Source organism: Mirounga angustirostris, unplaced genomic scaffold (genome assembly GCF_029215605.1).
Source record: "Mirounga angustirostris isolate CCGP_5_RB_7025 unplaced genomic scaffold, mMirAng1.0.hap1 SCAF_5, whole genome shotgun sequence".
In the NCBI taxonomy this organism is placed as follows: domain Eukaryota; kingdom Metazoa; phylum Chordata; class Mammalia; order Carnivora; family Phocidae; genus Mirounga; species Mirounga angustirostris.
This window is the reverse complement of record NW_026991713.1, coordinates 101,163,914-101,191,768: the sequence shown is the minus strand read 5'-3', so window position 1 is coordinate 101,191,768 and position 27,855 is coordinate 101,163,914. Positions and strand designations below refer to the sequence as shown.

The 27,855-nt window shown below is 37.0% G+C and overlaps 1 protein-coding gene across 6 annotated transcripts in view; it reads left to right on the top strand.

Moving 5' to 3' along the window:
• The window catches only part of LOC123842322 (ankyrin repeat domain-containing protein 26-like), a 134,123-nt gene that overhangs the window by 88,506 nt on the left and 17,762 nt on the right, over nt 1–27,855 (top strand). For all 6 annotated transcript variants that reach the window (XM_064591735.1, XM_064591734.1, XM_064591733.1 and 3 more), the window contains 6 exons: nt 1,822–1,892; nt 2,225–2,318; nt 5,524–5,621; nt 13,126–13,255; nt 25,057–25,347; nt 26,208–26,422. In XM_064591735.1, the coding sequence (XP_064447805.1) occupies nt 1,822–1,892; nt 2,225–2,318; nt 5,524–5,621; nt 13,126–13,255; nt 25,057–25,347; nt 26,208–26,422 (899 nt within the window). The remainder of the gene's footprint in view (nt 1–1,821; nt 1,893–2,224; nt 2,319–5,523; nt 5,622–13,125; nt 13,256–25,056; nt 25,348–26,207; nt 26,423–27,855) is intronic.

The following is a 27,855-nucleotide window of genomic DNA, read 5'->3' as shown; positions in this document are numbered from 1 at the left end:
ATGCTTGTTTCTCCCCCCTCACTGTGGAAGAGCCGTCTAAATTTGCCTTTCTTCATTTTGCAGCCAGTACTGAGATTACTTTACCAACTATAAAGCTCCGGGCACAGCTTGTCTTTCTTTTTTTTTTTTTTAACCTTTCTTTTTTAAAGTTTGTTTGTTTGTGTATTTATTTATTTATGTAATTTCTACACCCATCGTGGGGCTTGAACTCATGAGCCCAAAGTCAAGAGTCACGTTCTTCCCACTGAGCCAGCCAGGCGCCCCTGGGGACAGTTTTTTCTCATATGCCATATCACATAGCCTTAATGTATTCATCAGAGTACTTGCTAAAGCAGCGTAACTTTACACTTACACAGTGTAACACAGTGTAACACAGTGTAACACAGACGGTTGCTAAGATAATATAAACATGAAATGATTTGGGAATGTTGATTTAGCAAGAGTCCATTATTTCCACGTCAGTGGCTTTACCTTGCCTCTGATGGTCATGTAAATATTTATTACTCAGTCTAGGAGGTACTATTTACCCTGTAGTCCATGAGATTGTCCACTGAGTAGTATAGAGAGGCAGTAAGTTAAAATTATTATAAGTGGAAAAAAGTACTGTTAGCTAGTGGAATTGGTAAAAGTTTTTTGAAGTATGGAGGATGTATTCTGGGCCTCATGCTCTCCATTTGCTGCCACTTTCAGTGGTATGAAGAACGATTTCAGTGTAACTTGTATAAGAGACCACTTTCATTGGCCTGCCATCTGCCTAAAATATGAAATATTATTAGAACATAACCTACAGCAACAATAATAATGCTAATTGCAGACAGAATTTGGTGTGTGCCACATGCCCTTCTAAATAGTTCATGTATAGGGGCACCTGGGTGGCTCAGTTGTTAAGTGTCTGCCTTTGGCTCAGGTCATGATCCCAGGGTCCTGGGATCAAGTGTGGCATTGGGCTCTCTGCTCCGCAGGAAGCCTGCTTCTCCCTCTCCCATGCCCCCTGCTTGTGTTCCATCTCTCGCTGTCTCTCTCCCTGTCAAATAAATACAATCTTTAAAAAATAAAAATAAAAAAAATAGTTCATGTAAATTTCCTAAATTAATCTTCCCAACATGCCAGTGTGGTAGATACTATTATTATCTTCATTTTACAGAGAAGAAGCTGAGACACAGAAATTTTAAGTAATTTTTTCCAGGTCACACAGCTAATACCTAGTGAGTTGGGATTCAGACCCCAGGCATTCTGGTTCCTACGAAGATAATGCCTCTCATACTATTCCATGAAATATCTAGTTGTCACTGAAAGCAACATGTTAACTTTTATAATCACTGGAACAGCCATGGTCATCACATATGTGAATATTTAAAGGTATAATTGATGTGGTACTTCGAATACAAAAATAGAAATGTTTACCATAAGGTAATTTCCTATCTTTCCCCCTTTGACCAATATATAAATTCGTAGATTTAGCTGATAAAATATAATTTAAAAACATTAAAAATGTGACATTTTAGTAACTAGAGAAGTCAGCAAACTTTTCTGTAAGGGGATTGTAAATATTTTATTTTAAGATTTTATTTATTTGAGAGAGAGAAGGAACAGTGGGGAAGGGCAAAGGGAGAGATAGAGAGAAGCAGACTCCCTGTAAATATTTTAGGCTTCATAGGCCATAGGTCTCTGTTGCAGCAGTTCAAATCTGCTGTAGCCATAAAGCAGTATGTAGAGGAGAGTGTGGCTGTGTCCACTAAAATTTTATTTACAAAAACAGCTGATGGTGGTTTTATACTAGATTGCCAGTAGTTAAAAGTATTTCTTTTTTTTCTTTTTTAGTTGCAAGAAGCACAAGATCGACATGCAGAGGCTGTAAGATGTATTGAGACGTCGAAAGATCACATGCAAAAGTACAATTTAAAGCAGCACAGAAAATAACTTGAGTATTTATAAAACAGAGAAGCAGTGTAGAATGAGAAATATATCAGTTATGATAATTACATCATTGTTAAGCTGGATAAAAATTTCAGCTTTGCACTATTTGGAAATGCATAAATTTTGCATATTATCTTTAAGTTTTGCACATTAACTATAAAACACAACCAGAAAAATGGCACAATTGCCAAATCTTCTACTTTGAAAATTTTTAAGAATTTATGTAAGACAGTCAGATGTTTGTTTAGAAATTATACGGTAGTTTTAAAATTTATGTGTGAGATAAATTTTAAAATACTCATTTTAGGCTTGAAGTTGAAAATGCGAAGTTAAAAGTTACAGTCAAAAACCAAGCGCGCAAAATTGAACAACTTCAGGAAAACCTGTTAAGTACAAGTTTGGTAAGTCAGTCTCTTAATTTCTGTCCTACTGAAAAGGAATTTTTATTTCTCTAGTAGTAGTATATAAGACCATTTTGGATAATATGAAAATTCTCACTAATAAAAATGTTTATTGTATTCATATTGTTGCTACTTGCTACTGGTAGTATAATTCCTCTTTATAGATGAAGTTGACTGAATTCGTAAAGTAATAATTTTTATAGTAAGATTGTAATAAAAAAGATTGTGGTAGTCTAAGATAAGCAATATTTTATACATGCCACATTTTATTTATCTATCTGGCAGTGGACAATTGAGTTTTCCCACCTTTTGGCTATTGTTAATAATGCTGCTGTGAATATTGGCATACAAACGTCCGAGTCCCTACTAATATTTTTCAGTATGTTTAAAAATTCTGAAACTTTGAGTCATAATTTGATCTTGAATTCTGACTTTCTCTTGTAATCTAAACCCTTCAGTGAGATTTGAGAATGGATTACTTTCATGATAATTTGTTGTGATTTGTAATTATAAATTTGTAATTTGTTGTCTTCATCAAGAATGACTACTAGGTCATTATGCAAACATTTTTCTCAAAGGAATATATTTTTCTCTTTGTTGGATTTTGAAAAGGAAAAGAGATGCCAGTGAAAAAGTGGAAATGACTGCTCAATCAGGGCCTTACATAGTAACATAGTGCTCCTAGCATTCACTGCAAGTTCAGGAACTTTTTTTTTTTTCATTAATTTGAGTTAATCAGCCTTTCAGAGATTTAGCAATCGAATCTCAGAAAAGATTAATGTGCAATCCGGGATTACAACTTATTGATACGTAGTGAAAACTATATAACTGTTTACCAAGCAGAACCGGATTATCATGCCATTTATACCCTCCTTCATAGGAGAGGCTACCAATGATTTAAGATGAGAAGACTGCATTGTGAGTCCTAGGTTGGAACAATGAGGTAGATGCACCTACCACTAGTTACTTTTAGTCACAGAAGCTGCATCCTTGCAAATTTCATTATACAGCTATACCTATCAGGGGAACTAGCACATTCTGTTGACTGGTCCTTTTTGTGGCCAAAGAAACATCGAAAGTTTCTAAAGTCAGACGATCATCAAAACTGTAATGGGGACTGCATGGGAATCAAAAATTATTTTTTTTCTAGATTTCCTATAAATTAGTCACATTGTATTACTGTAGTTTTCATTGAGCAAGTAACGTGACGAAATGTGAATGAGAATGCCAGGAGTTGTCCCCCTACGGTGTCATATAGAAATCTATTAAGGAAGCTATCAAATCTTGTAAAGTTTGTAAGAATATCCGTAGGTATTCTGTAGATTCCAATGGAAATGAATTAGGGTTGTGACATAAAATTATTAGCCACTTTCAGGTCTACCCTGTGAAACAAACACTTAGCTTTCAACCAACTCAGTCCATAGTCCTAACATCTCTAGAAGGATTTTATCTCATGAATCCCCAGGCCAGAGACTACCTGGGTTAAGATATTTGATGGACATAGTTTTGAGGTGAAGTCTGGATTGGGAAGAAGAGATAGCTCTAGGCTGACTTAAGCTTCCAAACAGTATAGTCAAGTATGTGTCTGAAAAGAACTTCAGAAGAAGACTTCCATAAGATCCAATCTCTATGGAATAGGAAATTATTCAAAAGAAAACAAAGGCAAACAATTGATAGTCTGACCCTTGGGAGAAACATTTGCATCAGAAAAGAAAAGCAAGACAGAGTATGGTGGTCAGCATCCTAAGGGTAAGGGTGCCCCCTGAGATGACAAAATAACAATACACTCAAAGTAATACCAAAAAGAGTCAACATAAAATGTACAAAGTTAGCTGTCTAGGGGTACCCGGGTGGCTCAGTCAGTTAAGCGCCTGCTTTCGGCTCAGACCATGATCTCAGGGTCCTGAGATCGAGCCCTGCTCAGCTGGGAGTCTGCTTCTCCCTCTCCCTCTGCTCCTTCCCCCTATTCATGCACTCTCTATTTCAAATAAATAAATTTTTAAAAAATTATCTGTCTATAAAGGTAATCCACATCAGGTAATGGTTTTTGAGTGTGTGGTTGAGAATATTGTCTATGAGGAACGAGAAGGAAGATCAAAAAGTAGAGATGACCTCAGTAAAGGGGTCAAGGCTGGAAATGTAGATTAGAGAATCTGGTTTTGAAGCCTTGAGATTTAACCAACTCTGAGAGGATTTGATAAAAGGAATAGCAAAGGTCAGGGACTAACCGCGGTTGCTGTCATTTAGAAATAAAATGGGATTAGAGAGCAGAGGGAGGGTATGGTCATTGTTTTCAGCTGTTGCTGAGAAGTAAAGCAGGATAAAGACTTTAAAAAAAAGATCCTTGATGACCCTCAAAAGTTTTTAGTGGAATTCCAGGATTGAAACTCCCGATGTTAGTGTAAAAGAAGAAAATAAGTGTTGGAAAGATGAATCTGTGGATGAGATGACACATTAAAGAATGCTCAAGTCCAGTGAAAGGGGAGAAGCAGGATGATAGAAAAAGCTGCAAGAGTGAAGCAAAAGTTTTTATGTAATATGGAGAAGACTTAAACTTTATTTAAAGAGAAAGGTAGTTAATAGAAAAGAAGAAATTGAAACCTTGCGGAGATGCTTGCAATGCTTGCAGAGAAGGAGAGTATCTCATTCTAAAGTCAGACGATCATCAAAACTGTAATGGGGACTGCATAGGAATTTTTCAGAGATTATCTTCGAAAGGTATGATCTCACAAAACCCAGAGTATTTTAAGCTATGGATGAAAATGTTTCTAGGGCATCTTTAGAAACTAAAATGTAAATATAACCACTTTTTAAAATTTTTCATTAACACTTAGTTAATATGGTAAGAACCTCTGTATTTAACAAGTAAATTTTGGCAATTTCAATTCTAGAAAAAATAATGATGAAAATGTAAAATCAGTTTAAGCTGTTTTTAAGAAAGGTCCTTATATTTGAAATTTGTATTTATTGGCATCAGGTTTATAAAACTATATTATATAAAACTTATAATTATAAATTTTAAACAACATATAAATTTAAAATTATAAATTTATGAAATTTATAAAATGTAGTATATGAGCCTTTCTAAAGACGTTATTACTTATGAATTCATGAGAAATAATATTTTGTGAGAGAAGAATGAGTATCTAGATCTTTAAATTATAATTTTCTTTAAAAATTTTTTTCAAATTCTGATGATGAAAAGGGACAGATAAAGAAATTTATTGAGTTGAAAGAACGTCTGGAATGTAGTTTGGATCAAGAAATGAAGAAAAATGGTGAATTAGAAAAAGAGATTACTAGGTAAGACTGTAATATTTCAGATAATTTTAACCATTAATTAACTGATTTAAGTGTAATTTTACTTTATTAAATACAAATACTTCTCAAAATATTACACTTAATCTTTAATGATTCCTTAAATAATTACAACAGTTCCTTTAACAATAACAACTGTAATTTTCATTGTCCATCTTGAAGAGTTTCTGCAAGATATCTTTATTCTTTGGTAATACTTCCTTTTAATAGTGTCTTTCTCTTCCAACAAGTACTTTAATATCTAAAAACCTGTGTTAATATTTAATCATATCAAAAGTTATCTTGGTTTAGCTTATATTTTCTTTTTTTAATATTATTTTTTAAATTTAAATTCAGTTAACTGACATAAAGTATATTAATTTCCAAGGTAGAGTTCAGTGATTCATCAGTCTTATATAACACCCAGTGCTAATTACATTAGGGGCCCTCCTTAATGTCCATCATCCGGTTACCCCATCCTTCTCCCCTCCTCCACTCCAGCAACCCTCAGTTTGTTTCCTATGATTAAGAGTCTCTTGAGATTTGTCTCCCACTCTAATTTCATCTTGTTTTATTTTCCCCTCCCTTCCATTATGCTCCTCTGTTTTGTTTCTTAAATTCTACATAGAAGTGAAATCAAATGATAATTATCTTTCTCTGACTGACTTATTTGGCATAATAGCCTCTAGTTTCATCCACATCATTGCATGATTTCATTTTTTTTATTGGCTGAGTAATAGTCCATTGTATATATCTACACATCTTCTTTATCCATTCACCTGTCAAGGAACATCAGGGCTCTTTCCACAGTTTGGCTATTGTGGACATTGCTGCTATAAACATTGGGGTGCAGGTGCCCCTTCGGATCACTACATTTGTATCTTTGGGGTAAATCCTTAGTAGTGCAATTGCTGGGTCGTTGGGTAGCTCTATTTTCAACTTTTTGAGGAACCTCCATACTGTTTTCCAGAGTGGCTGTCCCAGCTTGCATTCCCACGAGCAGTGTAAGAGGATTCCCCGTTGTCTGCATCCCCGCCAACATCTGTTGTTTCCTGACTTGTTCATTTTAGCCATTCCAACAGGTGTGAGGTGATATCTCATTGTGGTTTTGATTTGTATTTATTTCCCTGATGCCGAGTGATGTTGGGCATTTTTTCAAGTGTCTGTTGACCATTTGAATGTCTTCTTTGGAGAAATGTCTGTTCACATCTTCCACCCGTTTCTTGAGTGGATTATTTGTTCTTTGGGTGTTGAGTTTGATAAGTTCTTTCTATATAGATTTTGCATACTAGCCCTTTATCTGACATGTCATTTGCAAATATCTTCTCCCATTCTGTCAGTCGTCTTTTGGTTTTGTCGACCGCTTCCTTTGCTGTGCAAAAGCTTTTTATCTTGATGAAGTCTTTGTTTCCCTTGCCTTTGGAGACGTGTCTAGCAAGAAGTTGCTGCGGCCCAGGTCACAGAAGTTGCTGCCTGTGTTCTCCTCCAGGATTTTGATGGGTTCCTGTCTCACATTTAGGTCTTACATCCATTTTGAGTGTATTTTTGTGTATGGTGTAAGAAAATGGTCCAGTTTCATTCTTTTGTGTGTGGCTGTCCACTTTTCCCAACACCATTTGTTGAAGGGACTGTCTTTTTTCCATTGGCTGTTCTTTCCTGCTTTGTCGAAGATTAGTTGACCATAGAGTTGAGGGTCCGTTTCTTGGGTTCTCTGTTCTGTTTCATTGTCCAATGTGTCTGTTGTTGTGCCAGTACCATACTGTCTTGATGATTACAGCTTTGTCACAGAGCTTGAGGTCCGGAATTGTGATGCCACCAGCTTTGGCTTTCTTTTTCAGCATTCCTTTGGCTATTCGGGGTCTTTTCTGGCTCCGTACAAATTTTAGGATGATTGGTTTCAGCTCTGTGAAATAAGTTGATGGTATTTTGAAAGAGATTGCATTGAATGCAGATTGCTCTGGGTAGCGGTAGCATAGACATTTTAACAAATTTGTTCTTCCAATCCATGAACATGGAGTGTTTTTCCATTTCTTTGCATCTTCCTCAGTTTCTCTCAAGAGTGTTCTTTAGTTTTCAGAGTATAGATCCTTTGCCTCTTTGGTTAGGTTGATTCCTAGGTATCTTACGGTTTTTGGTGCGATTGTAAATGGGTTCAACTCCTTAATTTCTCTTTCTTCTGTCTCATTGTTAGTGTATAGAAATGCAACTGATTTCTGTGCATTGATTTTATATACTGCTACTTTGCTGAATTCCTGTATGAGTTCTAGCAATTTGGGGGTGGAGTCTTTTGGGTTTTCCACATAGAGTATTACGTCACCTGCGAAGAGTGAGAGTTTGACTTCTTCTTTGCCGATTCCCATATGTTTTATTTCTTTTCATTGTCTGATTTCTGAGGCTAGGACTTCTAGTACTATGTTGGACAACAGTGGTGAAAGTGGACATCCCTGCCGTGTTCCTGACTTTAGGGGAAAAGCTCGCAGTTTCTCCCCATTGAGAATGATCTCTGCCGTGGGCTTTTCATACATGGCTTTTATAGTATTGAGGTATGTGCCCTCTATCTCTGCATCGTGAAGAGTTTTTTTTTTTTTTTTTAAAGATTTTATTTATTTATTTGACAGAGAGATAGAGAGCACAAGTAGACAGAGCGGCAGGCATAAGGGGAGGCAGAAGCAGGCTTTCTGCTGAGCAGGGAGCCGGATGCGGGGCTCGATCCCAAGACCCCAGGATCATGACCTGAGCCGAAGGCAGCTGCTTAACCGACTGAGCCACCCAGGCGCCCCATGAAGAGTTTTAATCAAGAAAGCATGCTGTACTTTGTCAAATGCTTTTTGTACATCTATTCAGGGGATCATATAGTTCTTGTCCTTTCTTTTATTAATGTACCATATCACACTGATTATTGATTTGCGGATGTTGAACCACCTTTGCAACCCAGGAATAAGTCCCACTTGGTTGTGGTGAATAATCCTCTTAATGTACTGTTGGCTCCTATTGGTGAGTATCTTGATGAGAATTTTTGCATCCGTGTTCATCAGGGATATTGGTCTGTAATTCTCCTTTTTGGTGGGGTCTTTGTCTGGTTTTGGGATCAAGGTAATGCTGGCCTCATAGAGTTTGGAAGTTTTCCTTCCATTTCTATTTTTTGAAACAGCTTCAGAAGAAGAGGCATTAATTCTTCTTTAAGTGTTTGTTAGAAATACCCACGGAAGGCATCTGGCCCTGGAGTTTTGTTTGTTGCGAGATTTTTGATTACTGCTTCAATTTCCTTGCTGGTTGTGGGTCTGTTCGGGTTTTCTGTTTCTTCCTGTTTCAGTTTTGGTAGTTTATACGTCTCTAGGAGTGCACCCATTTCTTCCAGATTGCCTCGTTGGTTGTCATATCGTCGTTCCTAATATGTTCTTTAAAATTGTTTGTATTTGCTTGGTGTTGGTTGTGATCTCTCCTCTTTCATTCATGATTTTATTTACTTGGATCCTTTCTCTTTTCTTTTTGCTATGTCTGGCCAGGGGTTTATCAATCCTATTAATTCTTTCAAAGAACCAGCTCCTGGTTTTGTTGCTGTGTTCTACTGTTCTTTTGGTTGCTATTTCATTGATTTCTGCTCTGAACGTTATTAATTCTCTTCTCCTCCTGGGTTTCGGCTTTATTTGCTGTTCTTTCTCCAGCTCCTTTAGGTGTAAGGTTAGGTTGTGTATTTAGGACCTTTCTTGTTTCTTGAGGAAGGCTGTTGTCACTCTATACTTCCCTCCCCGGATTGCCTTTGCTGCATCCCAAAGGTTTTGAACAGTTGTGTTTTCATTTTCCTTGGTTTCCGTGAATTCTTTTAATTCCTCTTTAATTTCCTGGTTGACCCATTCATTCTTTAATAGGATGCTCTTTAACTTCCATGTATTTGAGTTCTTTCTGAATTTCCTCTTGTGATTGAGTTCAAGTTTCAAGGCGTTGTGGTCTGAAACTCTGCAGGGAATGATCCCATACTTTTGGTACCGGTTGAGACCTGATTTGTGACGATATGTGATCTCTTCTGGAGAAAGTTCCATGTGCGCTCCAGAAGAATGTGTATTCTGTGGCTGGAATGCTCTGAATATATCTGTGAAGTCCTTCTGGTCGAGTGTCGACCTTGGAGAGTCGTGGACGTGGCGTGGCGAAGGAACTGAGGAAAAGAGACGACAGTAGAGTGAGGCACAGGGGACCCCCGAGCAAGCAGCCCAAGGTCCCGAGGTTTATTTTCCATAATCTTATATACCTTCTACAGCGATATAGATCTATAATGATTTACAGCAGGGACTTAGTAAGGCATATTCTTCCATGTACATAGGATTAGTCCCGCGTGTATGATAAGAATCTTTAAAGCAGGACAAGGGAACCAAGAGGGGAGTGCACAGTGTGCTATTTACAGGGCCAGGGAACAAAGAGGGGAGTGCACAGTGTGCTATTTACAGGTGGGTTCCTATCTACAAAACATCTTCTGCTGTGTACTTTAGAACAGACCGCACACGTCCCAAGGGCATTTCACTCAGATCCTTTCAGCTTATTTTTAACCATGCAATTTCGAGTTTTCTCAGAGATCTCGGAGTCTGAACGAACATGCACCAGTGGTTGTTGTGGCATTCTGTTTCCCATAGTCCGGTGTGTCATTCACTGTTATTATTGTATCATCATCAATGTGTTTCTTTAATTTTGTTATTAATTGGTTTATGTCATTGGCTGCTCCCATGTTAGGGGCACAAATATTTACAATTGTTAAGTCTTCTTGTTGGATAGACCCCTTTAATTCATTATGATAGTGTCCTTCCTCATCTCTTATTACAGTCTTTGGTTTAAAATCTAATTTGTCTGATACAAGGATTGCTACCCCAGCTTTCTTTTGATGTCCATTAGCATGACAGATGGTTTTCCACTCCCTCACTTTCAATCTGGAGGTGTCCTTGGGTCTAAAATGAGTCTCTTGCAGACAGCATATTGATGGGTCTTGCTTTTTTTCCAATCTGATACCCTGCATCTTTGGATTGGGGCATTTGGCCCATTTAAATTCAGGGTAACTATTGATAGATATGAATTTAGTGCCATTGTACTACTGTAACATCACTGTTTCTGTATATTGTCTGTGTTCCTTTCTGGTCTGTGTTACTTTGGGGCTCTCTCTTTGCATAAAGGATCCCCTTTAATATTTCTTGCAGGGCTGGTTTGGTGATCACAAATGTTTTAGTTTCTGTTTGTCCTGGAAACTCTTTATCTCTCCTTCAAGTTTGAATGACAGCCTTGCTGGATAAATACAGTATTCTTGGCTGCATATTTTTCTCGTTTAGCACCCTGAATATATCATGCCAGTCCTTTCTGGCCTGCCAGGTCTCTGTGGTTAGGTCTGCTGCCAGTCTAATGTTTCTACCCTTGTTGGTTAAGGGCCTCTTGTGCTGAGCTGCTTTCAGGATTTTCTCTTTGTCTCTGAAATTTGCAGGCTTTACTACTATATGTCGAGATGTTGACCTGTTTTTATTGATGTTGAAGGGGGTTTTCTGTGCCTCCTGGATTTGAATGCCTCTTTCATTCCCCGGATTAGGGAGGTTCTCTGCCATAATCTCTCAAATATACCTTCTGCCACCCCCCCTTCCTCATCTTCTGGGATCCCAATTATTCTACTATTGTTTCGCTTTATGGTATCACTTATCTCTTGAAATTTCACCTCGTGATCCAGTCGTTTATCTCTCTTTTTCCTCAGCTTCTTTATTCTCTCTCATTTTGTCTTCTATATCACTACTTCTCCTTTCTGCCTCGTTTATCCTCTCAGTTAGAGCCTCTATTTTTTTTAGAGCCTCTATATTTGATTGCATCTCATTAATCGCCTTTTTGATATCGACTTGATTAGATTTTAGTTCTTTTATTTCTTCAGAAAGGGATTCTCTAGTGACTTCTATACTTTTTTCAAGCCCAGGTAGTATCTTTATCATCTTTATTCTGAACTCTAGTTCTGACCTCTTATATCCATACAGATTAGGTCCTTGGCAGTCATTACTGCCTCTAGTTCTCTTATTTGAGCTGAGTTTTTACGTCTTGTCATTCTGTCCAGAGAATAGATGAATGAGCGAACAAAATACTAAAAGAGCAACAACAACCCCAGTGAAATATACACTAAACAAATTAGAAGAGACCCAGAACCAAAAAAAAAAAAAAAAAAAAAAAAAGAATATAATCAGGTGAATAGAACAGAGAAATACACTGGATCCTGTGTGTATTTTGGTCTGTTAGAAAAGTACATCCCAAAATTGTAAAGAAAGAAAAACTTATATATATACAAAAATAAAATTAAATACAATGAAAGGATAGAACGTAATTGTAAAAATGCAAGTTAAAAAAGACTTGCAGAAAGTGGTTGCTTTTCTTTTTTTTTTTTTTTATTACTAACATACAGTGTATTATTTGTTTCAGGGGTACAGATCTGTGATTCATCAGTCTTACATAATACACAACGGTCACCACAACACATACCCTCTCCAAATGTGGTCGCTTTTCTATTTGTAGAATTGCGGCAATTCTTTTCTTAGATCTCCGGTTGAGTTCACAGGTGTTCAAAATCATTTTATAGCTGTCGAGTGAGTTCCGGACCAGACAAAACTAAGCTCTCCTACTCCTACACCATCTTTTTTGATTCAACTTGCTTATATTTTCTTTCTGCATTTTTTAATTATAAAATATACAGAGAAAAATATATGTCTGACTTAAAGAAGAATAAAATTAGCAATCATGCTTTTACCACTCAGATTAAAAAAAAAAAAAAGTTTTTTCCAATGTCTGTAGCTCCCACAGGGCTCCCTTTCTGTTTTTTTGCTGAGTACTTAAATTTGTTCTCTGATATTCTCTCATTTAACTGTCTTTCTCTGCATTGTTTTGCAACCCTTTCACTTTGTTAACAGTATCCTAGCCAAGATATGTGACTTCTTTCCTAAAACAGTCTCATAGACCATCACACATTATCTCTTTGCTGATTTCCTTTCTTCTAAAGCTTTGTCTCTTCATTTTTCCTCTCAACTCAGACTTTAAAGATTTTTCTTTCTTGTTTTTTTGTGAGTGATCTCTTTTGATGTTTTTTGCATGTATTTTCTTTTCTTCTTGTAGACTGTGGTTAGTGGGTACCAAAATGTATTTTTGTGTCTTTTTAAAACATTCATGGATAAGTATGCTTTTTTTCTTCACCTTGGATACTGGTCTCTGGTTTATAGTCACTATTTAATAATAGATTATTATATTAACATACTGAGAATAAATATTAATAACTTATGTATAAGAACTCGTAATTTAGTTAACTAATTCTGCCACTTGTATCATAAAAATTTTCTTCATATTTTTTACCTGAGATTGTAATTTAGTATCTTCTTAAACAATGTGAGATTGGGACAAATGAGAGATCATAATTTATAGATTTGTTTATATGATAGAACATATTGTATATTTAAACATTTATTAAATATTTACTCTTGAAGAACCTGACTTACTCATTCTATACCTTCCGCAGATTTAAGAAACTCTTAAACGTGACAAGGAGAAAGTTAAGTGAATATGAAGGTGGAGAGCTTACTTTCCCTGGAAATTCAAAAACCAATCAAATTGAAATGGATAGTCAGATTAATATGCTAAAACAGAAGGTAATTTTTAATTAGTTTTGGGACTCCAAAATCATTTAATTTTGGGAAATAAGTCACTCAGTGCTTTGAGCAATGAAATGTTTTCTATTAATTTTATATACGTGCTACATTTTTTTTTTTGGTAACAGCTTTATTGAGATAAAATGAATGTAATATGCATATTCAAAGAGTACCACAATCAATTTTAGAACATTTTTGTCACCCTGTAAAGAAGGCCTGTACCTTTTACCTCTCACCCTATGCTAGTTTCCCCTTCCCTACTCTCCTTAGCCCTAGGGAACCACTACTTACTCTCTGTCTCTATAAATTTGCCTATTTTGGACATTTCATATCAATGGAATCACACAGTAGGTGGTCCTTTGTGACTGCCTTCTTTCATTTAGCATAATATTTTCAAGATATACCTATTTTGTAGCATGTGTCAGTACTTTATTTCTTTTTATTACTGAATAATATCCCACCATACAGACATACCACATTTTATTTATTCATTTATCAGTTGGTAGACCTTTAGATTGTTTTGCTTTTTGGCTGTTGTTAATAATGCTATTGTACACACACATGTACAAGTTTTTGTGTGAACATGTTTTCATTTCTCTTGGGTATATACTTACAAATGGAATTGCTGGGTCATATGGTAACTCTCTTTAACCTTTTCTTTTAACCCTTTGAGGAACTGCCACACTGTTTTCCAACATGGCTGCACCATTTTACATTTTCATCAGCAGTGTTTGAACGTTCTCATTTTTCCTGATTTTTGCCAATGTTTGCCATTATCTGTTGTTTTTATTATAGCCATCGTAGTGGGTAGGAAACGGCATCTTGTGGGGTTTTTTGTTTGTTTGTTTAAAGTTTTAAAATTCTAGTTAGTTAACATATTGGTTTCAGGAGTAGACTTTAGTGATTCATCACTTACATACAACACCCAGTGCTCATCACAACAAGTACATCATTCATTTAGCCCACCCCCCATCCACCTCCACTACAGCAACACTTAGTTTTTTCTCTATAGTTAAGAGTCTTTTATGGTTTGCCTCCCTTTCTCTTCTTTTTTCCCCCTTTCCCCTGTGTTCATCTGTTTTGTTTCTTAAATTCCACATATGAGTAAAATCATAAGGATTTGTTTTTCTCTGACTGACTTGTTTGGTGTAGCATAATACACTTGATGAGTTCCATCAATCTTGTGGCTTTGATTTGCATTTTTCTTAAAGCTAATGATGTTGAGGGGCACCTGGATGGCTCAATTAGTTAAGCGTCTGCCTTTGGCTCAGGTCATGACCCCAGGGTCCTGGGATTGAGCCCCACATCTGGCTCCCTGCTCAGCGGGTAGCCTGTTTCTCCGTCTCCCTCTGCAGCTCCCCCTGCTTGTGCTCTCTCTCTCTGTCAAAGAAACAAATAAAATGTTAGAAAAAAAAAAACTAAACAAAAACTAATGATGTTGAGTATCTCATCTTTTTATGTGGTTATTACCCATTTCTATATCTTCCTTAAAGAATGAATCAATTGTTTTGACCATTTCTTTATTGGATTGTCTTTTCATTATTGTAAGAGTTATTTATATATATCCTAAATACAAATCCCTTATCAGATATAGGCTTTTCAAATATTTTCTCTTATTCAGTAGCTTGCCTTTTCACTTTCTTGATGGTGACATTTGAAGCAAAGAAGTTTTTGATTTTGATGAAATATACTTAATCTGTTTTTTCTTTTGGTGTCCTAAGAAACCGTTGCCAAATCCAGTCACAAATGATATGTTTTTTTCTAAGAGTTTTATAATTATAGCTCTTATATTTGGAGTTAATTTTGTATATATGCTATGAGGTAGAGGTCTAATTTTATTACTTTGTCCCACTACGATTTGTTAAAAAGACTATTCTTATTCCATTTAATTGACACCCTTCTTGAAAATCAATTCACCATAACGTGACAGTTTATTTTTAGATGGTCAATTCTAATACATTTATCTATATGACTATCCTGATGTCACTGCCCAAATTTTATGAGAATTCTTCCCTAGTCGTCTTGTAAATTTACCACTCACTTATGTACTAATAAAAGTGTAGTAGAACTTAACTTTATTCCTGTAGAAATTTTTTGCTTCTTGAAGGAGCCTTTTACCAGCTTATCCCTTGCTGACTCCATGATATGATGAGAAGTCAGACTCAAAAAGATAGAGTCCTGTTTCTTTTCTCCATTCATATCTTTCGTCTCTCACTCAGTGCCTCCCACATCCGTTTCCATCAAATCTTGGTCATAGGATCAGCTGTCTACTCGTTACTTCATTGTGTTTTATTAACTTATTATAAAGCATAGACTCATCCATAAATTTCACCATCCAGGAAGGAAAAGATGAACTCTGGGCTGTCAGCTTTCCTGTTTTGAAATCTTGGTAATCCATCATCTTGTAATTCACAATTAGATACTATTTTGACCGGGTTCTTCTGTATAACACAGGTGCTGATCCTGTTCTTGGCACAGATCCTACATTCTCAGAAAATACAGTTGTCTGTATCCCTCTTCTTTTACTTTAAATAGAAAGATATGTTCTTTAATAGCTCAATAAATAATTAATGGAATAAATGTTTCATTACATTATTTCAAGAATACAGCTGTAAAATATCAGGTAGTATTTAATTGAGTTATCAGAGACAAATAGTAGATTAGCAATTTGAATGCCATAAATTTTCAAAGCCAGTTTGTATGATATGGGAAAGCATTGTGATACAACATAAAGATGAGATGGTCTTACTTACCTCCCCACATAAACAAGCTTGGAGTAAGATAAAGGAGAAATTATATTTAATTAATTATTTTTTTTACGATTTTATTTATTTATTTGACAGAGAGAGACACAGCGAGAGAGGGAACACAAGCAGGGGGATGGGAGAGGGAGAAGCAGGCTTACCGTGGAGCAGGGAGCCTGATGTGGGCTCCATCCCAGGACCCTGGGATCATGACCTGAGCCAAAGGCAGATGCTTAATGACTGAGCCACCCAGGCGCCACCTATATTTAATTTAAATAGTGCCAATGGACAGTACATTTGGTTTGCTACTGAAAAAATTAAAAATGATTCCATAATGTTCTCTTTATTTCCTCACTGATGAAAGCAGAATGAAGATTGAGTAGTAGATTGATTAAAAAATACTCAAAGCTGGCTATTTCTTTTAGAATTTCAGTTAATGGAGATCAGGTAAAAGGTCCAATTTTGGTTATTAAACTATTCCTAGTTTTTCAGCTGTTATACTTGCAATCATATTGTCTTTCTGCTTGCCAGTCTTTCTTCTCCCCTAACTTGAGAGGAAAATCTATAGAGGCATGCCTGCCTAGTTGTAATAATTTGTAATTGAAGCGTATCTTAGAGAAATGTCTTGAGAGAAAGGAAGATGGTAGCAGAGTAAGAGCAGCCTAGGTTCACCTAATACCTGAAGACTGACAGAACAAACTCCACAACTAAAGAGAAGGAAGAGGACACATTGAAGAAGGTAGAAGTACAGAGATGTGGTTTGGGAGAGAACAGATCCTGGCTGTTATAGAGGGGAGGGATTCATGGTCATAGAGAAGGGCAGGAGAGGAGTACATGGAAATGCACAAAGAGAACGTTTCTTCATACCCACTGGCTTAGAAGATGAGAGGGGCTGAATTTCATGAGTTCTTACAACGAGGGGGGCTTAAAGCCTGGAGTTCTAAAGGTCATCAGGCTTAGCTGGGATAGAGCCTGTAGGGCACTGTGCTGCTCTTGGAGAGAAGGCAGGTAAACAACCCGGGAGCATACAGCATGGAAATAGTGATCTGAACAGTGCCTGGGGCATACAGTGGGGAGATTACTCGCTCTTCTCAGAGCATGTCCCTGGGAGGCAGTGTTCAGGGAGATACTTCTCTAGGAACAAAGGAACCAGCTGATGCCATTTCCCTCCACTGCCCCTCAGCACCAACACAGAGCCTCCTGTGGGAAGTGGTGCAGCTCTGACACTGGCTGCCTAATTTGCTTACACCAAACCGTCCCCTTGCACTCCAGTGGAACTGCCCTGATCAATCATTCTTGCCTCAGTTCCAGCACAGCAGGCCTTCCCCCCCACCCCCCCCAGAAGACCCCTGCCCACACCACCTCTCCTGACCAGATTCAGGAGGGCCTCAGTTCCAGTGGAGGTGGTGACAGCTCTCATTTCACAAGCACACCAGAGCACACCGAATTTAAAAGTTGCTACATTCCAGCCAGGTACCAAACACTGCCCACAGCAGGTGGGGAGAGCCTCTGCAGATGACTGGCCTAAAGGATCGAGCAGTCAGAACACAACAGCAGAGTGCATGTAGCACACACTGCAGACACTACCCTAAGTGCCAGACCCTGGGCACTACATGACGTCTTTTTCATAAGTCCATTACTTTCAGGAGCAGGTGACATAACTGGCTTTTCTAACACAGAGAAGCTGGTAGAGACATAGACAAAATGAGAAAACAGGAATTTATCTGAAATGAAAGAACAGGATAAGGCCATGGGGCCAGAGATTTAAGTGAGGCAGATATAAATATCATGCCTGATGGAGGATTTAAAGCAGTGATGATAAGGATACTCACTGGGCTTGAGAAAAGAATGGAAGACATGAGTGAGACCCTTAAAACAGAGATAAAAGAATTAAAGAATCAGAGATGAAGAGTGCAATAAATGAGATTAGAAACATACCTGATGCAATGACAGCAGGCTGGAAGAAGCAGAAGAACAAATTAATCACCTAGAAGACAAAGTAATGGAAAGCAATAAAGCTGAAGAAGGGAGAGAAAGAAGAATTATGCAAAATGAGACAAGACCTCGGGAACTCAGTGACTCCATCAAAAGTAATAACATTTGTAGTGTAGGAGTCCCAGTAGAAGAGGGAGAAAAGGTGTAAGAAAATTTATTTCAAGAAATAATAACAGAAAACTTCCCTAATCTGGGGAAAGCAACAGACATCAAGATCTAGCAGGCACAGAAAACTCCCATCAAAATCAACAAAAGCAGGCCAACACCAAGATACATTATAATTAAATTTGCAAAGTATACTGATAAAGAAAACATCTTAAAAGCAGGAAAACAAGTTAGTTAACTTCCAGGGGAAACCCCTTAAGGCTGTCAGGAATATTTTCAACAGAAACTTTGCAAGCCAGATGGGAGTGGCATTATATATTCAACATGGTGAATGGGAAAAATCTATAACCATGAATACTCTATCCAGCAAGCCTATTACTCCGAATAGAAGGAGAGAGAGAGTTTCCCAGACAAAAATTAAATGAGTTTGTGACCACTACACTAGCCCTGCAAGAAACATTAAAGGGGACTCTTTGAGTGGAAAAGAGATACCAGAAGTGACAGTATAAAGGCAAAAAGTAACAGAAATGAACATTTATGTAAAAAATAATTTAAGGAACTCAGAAACAAAGGATATAAAATATACCTTATCTGAAGCATGGGGAGAAGAAGAGAAAAGAATTGGTTCCAACTTAAATGACCAGAACTTAATATAGACTGCTATATGTAGAAGAGGTTATATACAAATTATATATCAAAAACCACCAATAGGGGTGCCTGGGTGGCTTAGTTGATTAAGCATCTGACTCTTGATTTCCGCTCAAGTCATGATCTCAGGGTTGTGAGATTGAGCCCTGCATTGGGCTCCGTGCTGGGCATGGCATCTGCTTAAGATTCACTTTCCCTCTCCCTGCCCCGCTCATGTTTTCTCTAAAAAGAAAAGAAAAGAAAACCAAAAACAAAACCACTAATAAACATGCAAAGAGAAAGAGTCCAAATATATCACTAAAGAAAATCAGCAAAGCATCAAAGACACAAAAAAGGGTCAGAGAAAAATCTCAGAAACAACCACAAAACAAGTAGTAAAATGACGAATACATATCTATCAATAATTACTTCGGATATAAATGGGCTAAATGCTCCAATCAAAAGACATAGGATGTATATGCTGCCTACAAGAGACTCATTTTTGACCTAAGGATACCTGCAGATTGAAAGTGAGGGGATGGAGAAACATGTATCATGCAAATGGACATCAAAAGAAAGCCAGAATAGCAATAACTTATATTGGACAAAACAGAGTTTAAAACAAAGACTGTAACAAGAGACAAGGGCACTATATCGTAAGAAAGAGGACAATCTGACAGGAAGAAGATCAATTGTAAATATTTATGCACCCAACATGGGATCACCCAAATACATAAAACAATTAATGACAAACATAAAAGAACTAATTGATAATAATACAATAATACTATGGTACTTTATTTTTAATATATATATAGTTTTTTTTTTAATGGAATAAGTTGCTTTTATTCCTAATAGTAAAAGTATCCATGAACACAATGTACAGTTTGGATACTTTAGGAAGGAATAGAAATAATCAATTGTTGGGAACTTTAACACTCTACTTACATCAATGGACAGATCAACTAACAGAAAGTCAACAAGGAAACAATGTCTTTATATGACACACTGGATTAGATGGACTAAAGAGATATATTCAAAATATTCCACCCTTAAACAGCAGAATACACATTCTGAAACATTCTCTAGAATATATTACATATTAGGCCACAAAACAGGCCTTAATAGATACAAAAAAGAGTGAAGTCATACCATGCACCTTTTCTGACCACAATAATATAAAACTGGAAGTCAGCCACAAGAAACAATCTGAAAGACCACAAATACATGTTGGTTAAGTAACATTCTACTAAACAATGAATGGACCAACCAGGAAATAAAAGAAGAAATTTAAAAATACATGGAAACAAATGAAAATGAAACACATTCACCAAAACTTTTGAGATACGGCAAAAGTGGTCCTAAGAGGGAAGTATATAGCAATACAGGCCTTGCTCGAGAGCAAGAAAAATCTCAAACTACCTTACACCTAAAGAAGCTAGAAAAAGAATAATAAATGAAGCGTAGAGTCAGCAGAAGGAAGGAAATAGTAAAAATTAGAGCAGAAATAGGGGCACCAGGGTGGCTCAGTTGGTTAAGCAGCTAACTCTTGATTTCCGCTCAGGTCATGATCTCAAGGTCCTGGGATTGAGCACTGCTTCAGGCTCCATGCTCAGCGGGGAGTCTACTTGAGGATTCCCTCACTCCGTCTCCATTTGCCCCTTTCCCCACTCTCTCTCTCTCTCAAATAAACAAATCCTTTAAAAAAATACAGCAGAAATAAATAGTATAGAAACTTAAAAAAGATAAAACTAGAAGAGATCAATGAAACCAGTTGCTGGTTCTTTGGAAAAATTAATAAAACTGACAAGGCTCTAGCCAGAGTTACAGAAAGAAAAGAGAAAGGACCCAAATAAATAAAATCACAAATGAGAGAGGAGAAATAACACCACCACAGAAATGCAAACAGTTATGAGAGAATATTATGAAAAAGTATATGCCAACAAATAGACAATCTAGAAGAAATGGATAAATTCCTAGAAACATACAAATTACCAAAACTGAAACAGGAGGGAATAGAAGATTTGAACAGACTGATAACCCGCAAAGAAATTGAATCAGTAATCAAAAAACTCTGAACAAACCCAAGTCTGGGACCAGACGGCTTCAGAGGCAAATTCTACCAAGCACTTAAAGGAAGAGTTAGTACCTATTCTTCTCAAACTGTTCCCCCCCCCAAAAAAAAAAACAGAAAAGGAAGGAAAACTTCCAAATTCATTTTATGCGGCCAGTATTACCCTGATACCAAAACCAGATAAAGACACCACAAAGAGAACTAGGCCAGTATCTCTAGTGAACCTAGATGCAAAAATCCTCAACAAAATACTAGCAGACTGAATCCAACAATACATTAAAAAAATCATCACCATGATCAAATGGGATTTATTCCTGGGTTGTAGGGGTGGTTCAATATCTGCAAATCAATCAATGTGATACACCACATTAATAAAAGAAAGGAGAAGAATCATCTGATCGTTTCAATAGATGCAGAAAAAGCATTTGACGAAGTACAACGTCCATTCACGATAAAAACCCTCAACAAAGTAGGTTTAGAAGGAACATCCTGCAACATAATAAAGGTCATATATAAAAAATGCATAGGTAATGTCATCCTAAATGGGGGGAAATGGAGAGAAAACTACTTAGATCTTGCTTCTAGTTATGTGCTGCTTCTCATTAGCACTGTTTGTCATTAATAAATTAATCTTGACATTTATTACTTCCCACTTTAATGGAGACCAGTTTCTACTGTATAAGTTATGTATCTTATTAACTCTTTTTATCACCAATTTATCTGTTTATCTTTTTTGTTTTTTTCTTAACAAACTCCCCAAAGTTTAGTGGCTTAAATAAATAACATTTATTTTGTTCACAAATCTGTTAGGAAAAGTGTGGCCAGGACAGCTTGTTTCTGTTCCCGTAGCTTCAGGTGGGGCAGCTGAAAGGTTTGGGGATGGAAGTGTTTGAAGATTTGTTCCATCACTTCTGGTGTTGTTGATGCTGGCTGTTGACTAGGACTATAGTTAAGGCAGGCAGCTGAAACACCTAGACTCTCTTTGTGGCCTGAGCTTCCTCACAAGTTGGAGGGTGAAATTCCAAGTATGCTGCCTGAGATACAGAGCAAGGCAGAAGCCCTATTACCTTTGTAACCTAGCTTTGGAATACACAGAGCATCACATTCACCATATTCTGTTTGTTAGGAGATAAGTCACTAAGATTGCCCACGGTCTTTTTATTTATTTATTTTTAATAGAATGAATATTTAAAAACCTATGGACACATTTAAAAACCAGCATATTTTTTTATTCCTCCAACATGAAAAATACACTCAACTCCTCCCACAAATCTCAATTAGCATGGCATTAGGTTCAGGCTTGATCCAAGATCTTACCATTTTAATCAGGTGCAGTGGAGATAAGGTGTCTGAAGTATAGTCCCTTGAGTTCAAGTCCTCTCAATATGAAGACTTGAGAATTAAAGTGACAGTTCTCTACCACTCAAAATGCAGGATGCTGGTAACCTGCTAAGGACTCTCCCATTCAGAAAGAAGATGGGAAGCACGCTAGTCCATAGCAGTTTTGAAATATAGCCTGAAGCATGCTGTCAGTTCTTTAGTTAGGACTTAGTCCTAACCATGGGAATACTTCTCCATGGCTCTTTGCTTTACTCTTTGAGCTCTTGGTTCTGTCCTTTTCATAAGGAATGACCTGTGTTTTTAGCTGTTTTTTCAGCCTGCTTCCTCCCTGTGGGACTTCTAAGACCCAAAGGCCTGTTTTCAGCTTGTACTATCTTGGTCTCTCTTAGTCCAAGCTCGCAAACAGTGTTTTTGCTTCTCTAATTCTCTTCACTTTTATTTTTTTGGAAGATTTTATTTATTTGACAGAAAGATAGACAGCACAAGTAGGCAGAGAGGCAGGCAGAGGGAGAGGGAGAGGCAGTCTCCCTGCCGAGCAGGGAGCCCGATGCGGGACTCGATCCCGGGACTCCAGGATCATGACCTGAGCCGAAGGCAGTCGCTTAACCAACTGAGCCACCCAGGCGCCCCCAGGACCCTGAGATCTTGACCTGAGCTGAAGACAGCCGCTTAACCAACTGAGCCACCCAGGTACCCCTATAATTCTCTTCACTTTTTGAGTTTTCTGTGAATATTATTGGAGTTCATGCCATTAGAAAAGCCATTCTCCTGGGTCTTTTTGAGATAAGCTTTTCACCTCAGGTTTCCTGTAAACCTCATTTTGACAATGCCTTTAAAATTCTTATACTCTTAAGATCCTTAAAGAAATTGGAGGCACACCTTAAATCCTTCCGAGTTCTTACTAAAGGGTTTCATAGTCTTGGCTTCATCCATAGACCATGTTTTCCTCAATTTGCTCTCAACCCAGAAGCCATTTATTTTAGCATTATTTGACAATTCAGCATGTGGAGAGGCTGTAAATGAGAAACATATTTGAACCCAGTAAATCCCGGTTCCTTCATATTGAAGAGAGTTTCTTTAGCTTATCTCCCCTATGAGTTTCCTTTCAAGTGGTTTGTGGCATGAGTTCCTTTCCCTCTAGTGTCATTTTCTTCACTTGTCTAGAAACCTTTGCTGTAAGCCTCTTCAAGGGCCATCAGGTTTCCACTAACAGTCTCTTGGAATCCCTTTTGGTTTTCATTCTTACTCTTCTCTACATCCTTTCAGGTTCCACCTACCTCCTGGTTCAAAGGAGGTTTTATTTTTAGTTTGTTTTGTTTTTAATGGCAGCACCCCATTTTTAATATCAGTATCTGTGCCAGTTATTTATTGCTGCATACTAAACCATCTCAAAACGTAGTGGCTCAAAACAGCATTTATCTTGTTCACACATCTTTAGACAAGGCTGAGTAAGGTCAACTCATTTCTTCTTCATTTGGCATCACCTGCGATGACTGGAAGCTGGGAACTAGAATCATCTAAAACCTTATTCTTGTTCATGCACATGTTTGGCTGTTGAGGCTGCCTTTTGACTAGGATGTTAGCTGGGGCAGTCTCAGCTGCAGTATCTGCATGAGGACTCACTAGGTGGCCTGGGCTTTCCCACAACAGCTGGATTCTAAGGGTGAGCTTCCCTAGAAAAAGTCAGATGGAGGCTATCTCACATTTTGTAACCTAGCCTTAAAAATCACACAGCAGTTCTGCCATATTCTATTCACTAGAAACCAGTTACTAAAGCCAGCACATATTAAGGGGGAGGGGGGATTGTCATGGGAGAAGTGTCAAAGAATTTATAAAACCACCACATCCACTCACCTTGTCTTACCAATCATATCTAAAGGAAAGAAGTTCTTCCCAATTCAGCATCACTGAAACTCCAGCAAGTTTTTTGGTTGTTTTTGTCTTATTTTGTGGGACGTAACAAAGGATTATAATACTGTTGAATTAAGGTTTTTTGTTTCGTTTTGTTTTGGTCCAAAAATGAATGGATCATCTCACTAAATTTTTTTACTGAGAGATGCGATTTCTCAACCTTGCAAATCATTTCTTCTCAGAATGCAATTCAAATTAGCGTAAAACATTTGTAATTCAGAAAAAGGCTTATGGCATTAAAGTCAGTCTTTTTAGATTCATTAATTAGAGTTTTATTTTCAAAGTCTTATTTTGGTGAGCATTTATTTGCTCAGACCTACATAAGTCAATATGATATTCCTAAAACTTCTTTAAAAATTATGGAGTACCAGGGCACCTGGGTGGCACAGTCAGTTAAGTGTCTGCCTTTGGCTCAGGTCGTGATACTGGCATGCTGGGATTGAGCCCCACGCTGGGCTCCCTGCTCAGTGGGGAGTCTGCTTTTCCCACCCCCTGCTCTTGCACTCTTGCTCTCTTGCTCTCTCTCCCTCTCAAATAAATAAAATCTTTTAAAAAATTATAGAGTGTTAAGATGAGGGAAGGGTTAAGAGGCTTCCTACTAAGAGATGACTTACAGTTATTTTATGGAGGAAAGATCTGAAACAATCATAGAAAAATAAAAGTATAAATGTGTGGCAAAGAGAACAATAGCAGAGATCTGTTTTAGTAACTACTAGTGGTTTTAATTTTGTTCTTGATTTTCTGAGTTATTTGAGGTTCCACATTCCAAGACTCTACTTACAATATAGATAACATTTTGTTGAAAATGAATTTATTTCAAAATTTGAGCACCTGGCTGGCTCTGTCAGTAGAGCGTGTGACTCTTGATCTTGGGCGTTGTGAGTTCGAGCCCCGTGTTGGGTGTAGAGACTTAAAAATAAAATCTTTAAAAAAAAAACTTGGTCATAGTTTTGCATTAGACTATTTTCACTCTACTTACAAACTGTATTATTTTATTCATGCAGGTTGATGATCTTACAGCAAAACTGGAAACTGCGTCTTCAAAATGTCTATACCTGGATGCAAACAACCAGCTTCTTACCCAGGAGTTAACATCTATGAAAGAAATGCAGAAGAAGTATGAAAAACTAAAGAAGAACAAAAAGAAGTTGGAACAACAAGTAGTAAACTTCAGAAGTCATGCAGAATTCAGTATGGTAGAATACAGTAAAATAGAACAATATAAACGGGAGCTTGAAGAAAGAGCAAGATTGGACATAACAGAAAAATTAAAAGAAGCCAATCTGTTTTTCCAGGTTAATTTATTGATCTGTAGTATGCTTTAATCATTTCACTGCAAGTTACATTTTGGTTATATGCATTGTAGAGTTTTCCTCTACTTCCTTTATAGCAATTTGGTAAATTTCTGGAAGCATTAGTTCCTTCTCTTTAAAAATTTCAGTTTTCATCATTATTCTCACTAAATTGATTTTTCAGAATGATTCACAGTAGAGAATCATTTTATTTTTTAAGATCAGTTGGTATAAAACAAGACTATTGACAGGAAAAGAAAAGATGGTGTTTTAAAAATTTTAACCATGGGGTGCCTGGGTGGCTCAGTTGGTTGAGCAGCTCAGGCTCGTGAAATCAAGCCCAGCATGGAGCCTACTTAAAAAAAAAAAAAATTGTACCATACTTGGATTATTTTTTTTTAAGGTATTTATTTATTTATTTAGAAAGCACGGGTGAGGGGATGCACAGAGGGAGAGAAAGAATCCCAGGCAGACTCCATGCTGAGTATGACCCAGGGCTTTATCTCAGGACCCTGAGATCATGATTGAGCAGAAACCCAGAGTCGGGCACTCAACCGACTAAGCCAGCCAGGCACCCCCTGTACTTGGAGTATTCTTAAGTTGTATTGTTCACTTTTTAAATTTTTTAAATGACTATTATTCTCTGAATTATCAGATTGCATGAGTTCTAATATAAGAATGATTAAACTTTATCATTCAGATTTAATTCAGTTGACATTGATGATAAATATTTTATACTTCAGCTTTTTTTTTCACATTTACAATTGCTCTCTGAATCATTGACTCAAAACTAAAGGAAAGAAATATACTATAATTACCCAGGTTATAACTTATTTTAAAAGTATGCTTTTAATTTGCTTTAGAGACAAATAGCATCTCAAGAAAGCTTAGGACAGATAAGAGAAACTACTAATGCTTTAATGAGAAATCAAATGGAAACCAGAATTGAAGACCTGGAATTTGAACTATCCAGAATGAAAAGTTCTCAAGATTTTTATGAAACAGAATTGGAAAAATACAAGCGACTCTACCTAGGAGAATTAAAAGTTCAAACGTCATTGTCAAATGAACTGAAGAAGTAAGTTAAAACAGAATCATAGAAAATAGATTTAGCTTGTTAATTTGTCTCTAAAGCGTAATTTTTATGGAACCAGGTTCATGAGATGAGTAGGAAGTGAAAGCCAATTAGATAGTTTAATTTTGGAAAATGATGTTTGTAAAAGAACTTACCTTTGAAATGTTCGTCCAACACAGTTTGCATCTCTCCTCCTTCTTTTGGTTTTACGTGATTTTATTTTTTTCCCCTTAATATTTTCAGTTAATCTGATCTCCTAGTCTTTAAGCTAATGGTTAGAAGCTTTATAATTTAGACAACATGTTATTATAAAATTGTTTGTCAGAATTGCCCTATATAGAAATGAGCTTATTAATATTAGTTTATTTTTGGAAGAGTGCATCTTTAACCCAAACTGCACATCCTGGCAGCTTGGTAAATTTACTTTTGCGATTGTGATTTTTGTTATTATTACCAAATAGAGGTGCTTTGAAACAAACTGTTCTTTGTAGTTTTTCTACCTTACATAAAAGTATATATGTGAAATACAAAAAGATTCCCCTAGGGGCCGAAAGGCAGTATAATTCCCAAAGTGGCTAAAAATAGCACCATGGTGGACATGAGGAGGGGCTGGGTGAAAGACAGAAAGGGTAGATTCCACCTCCAGTACCCTGGTAGCTGTGTTATAACCTAATTGGCTCTGGAGCTGTTTTCTTTCTTTCTGATCACAAGTCTGCCATCGAGCAATTGTTGGTCTAAATTATTCCTCAGTGCCAAATGCTCAATTTCTCTGAGGTAATGAGTGAAATGTGCAAGAGTGGTGAAAGCCAATGCTTGAAAATGTCTTTGAGGGATGGTTTATTTTTATTTTTATTTTAAAGATTTTATGTATTTATTTGACAGAGAGCGAGCGAGTGAGCTCAAGCAGGGGGAGCGGCAGGCAGAGGTTGAGGGAAAAGCAAGGGCTCGATTCCAGGACTCTGGGGTCATGACCTGAGCCGAAGGCAGATGGTTAACTGACTGAGCACCCAGCCCCCCGGGATGGTTTTATATTTTTATATCTCTAAACTGGTTTACTAAATAGAAGTATGTGTAATGGCATCCTGGTTTACTAAATATAAGTATGTGTAATGGCATCCTCAAGAATCTTGTAAGTCCAGCCATTCCAGAAGGCAGCAGGTATTACCTGTTAAGCCATGTGCATCACTAATAGCCATTTCTGTCCCTCCTTAATTTGAATTACTTGTTAGTTAGGAATCTCTAGAAATATATGTCCTTCTTTAGAACAATTTTAAACCTATCATTATATATTGTAGGTCTGCTCTGTCACACTTTCAGTGTTAAAATACCGTTTAATGGCACATTCTGTTTACTATTATGGAAACTTCAAAAAAATGCAAGTCATTTAGGAATGATTTGGGGAGAAATGAAATACTAAGCATTGTGTTTTGTAATCC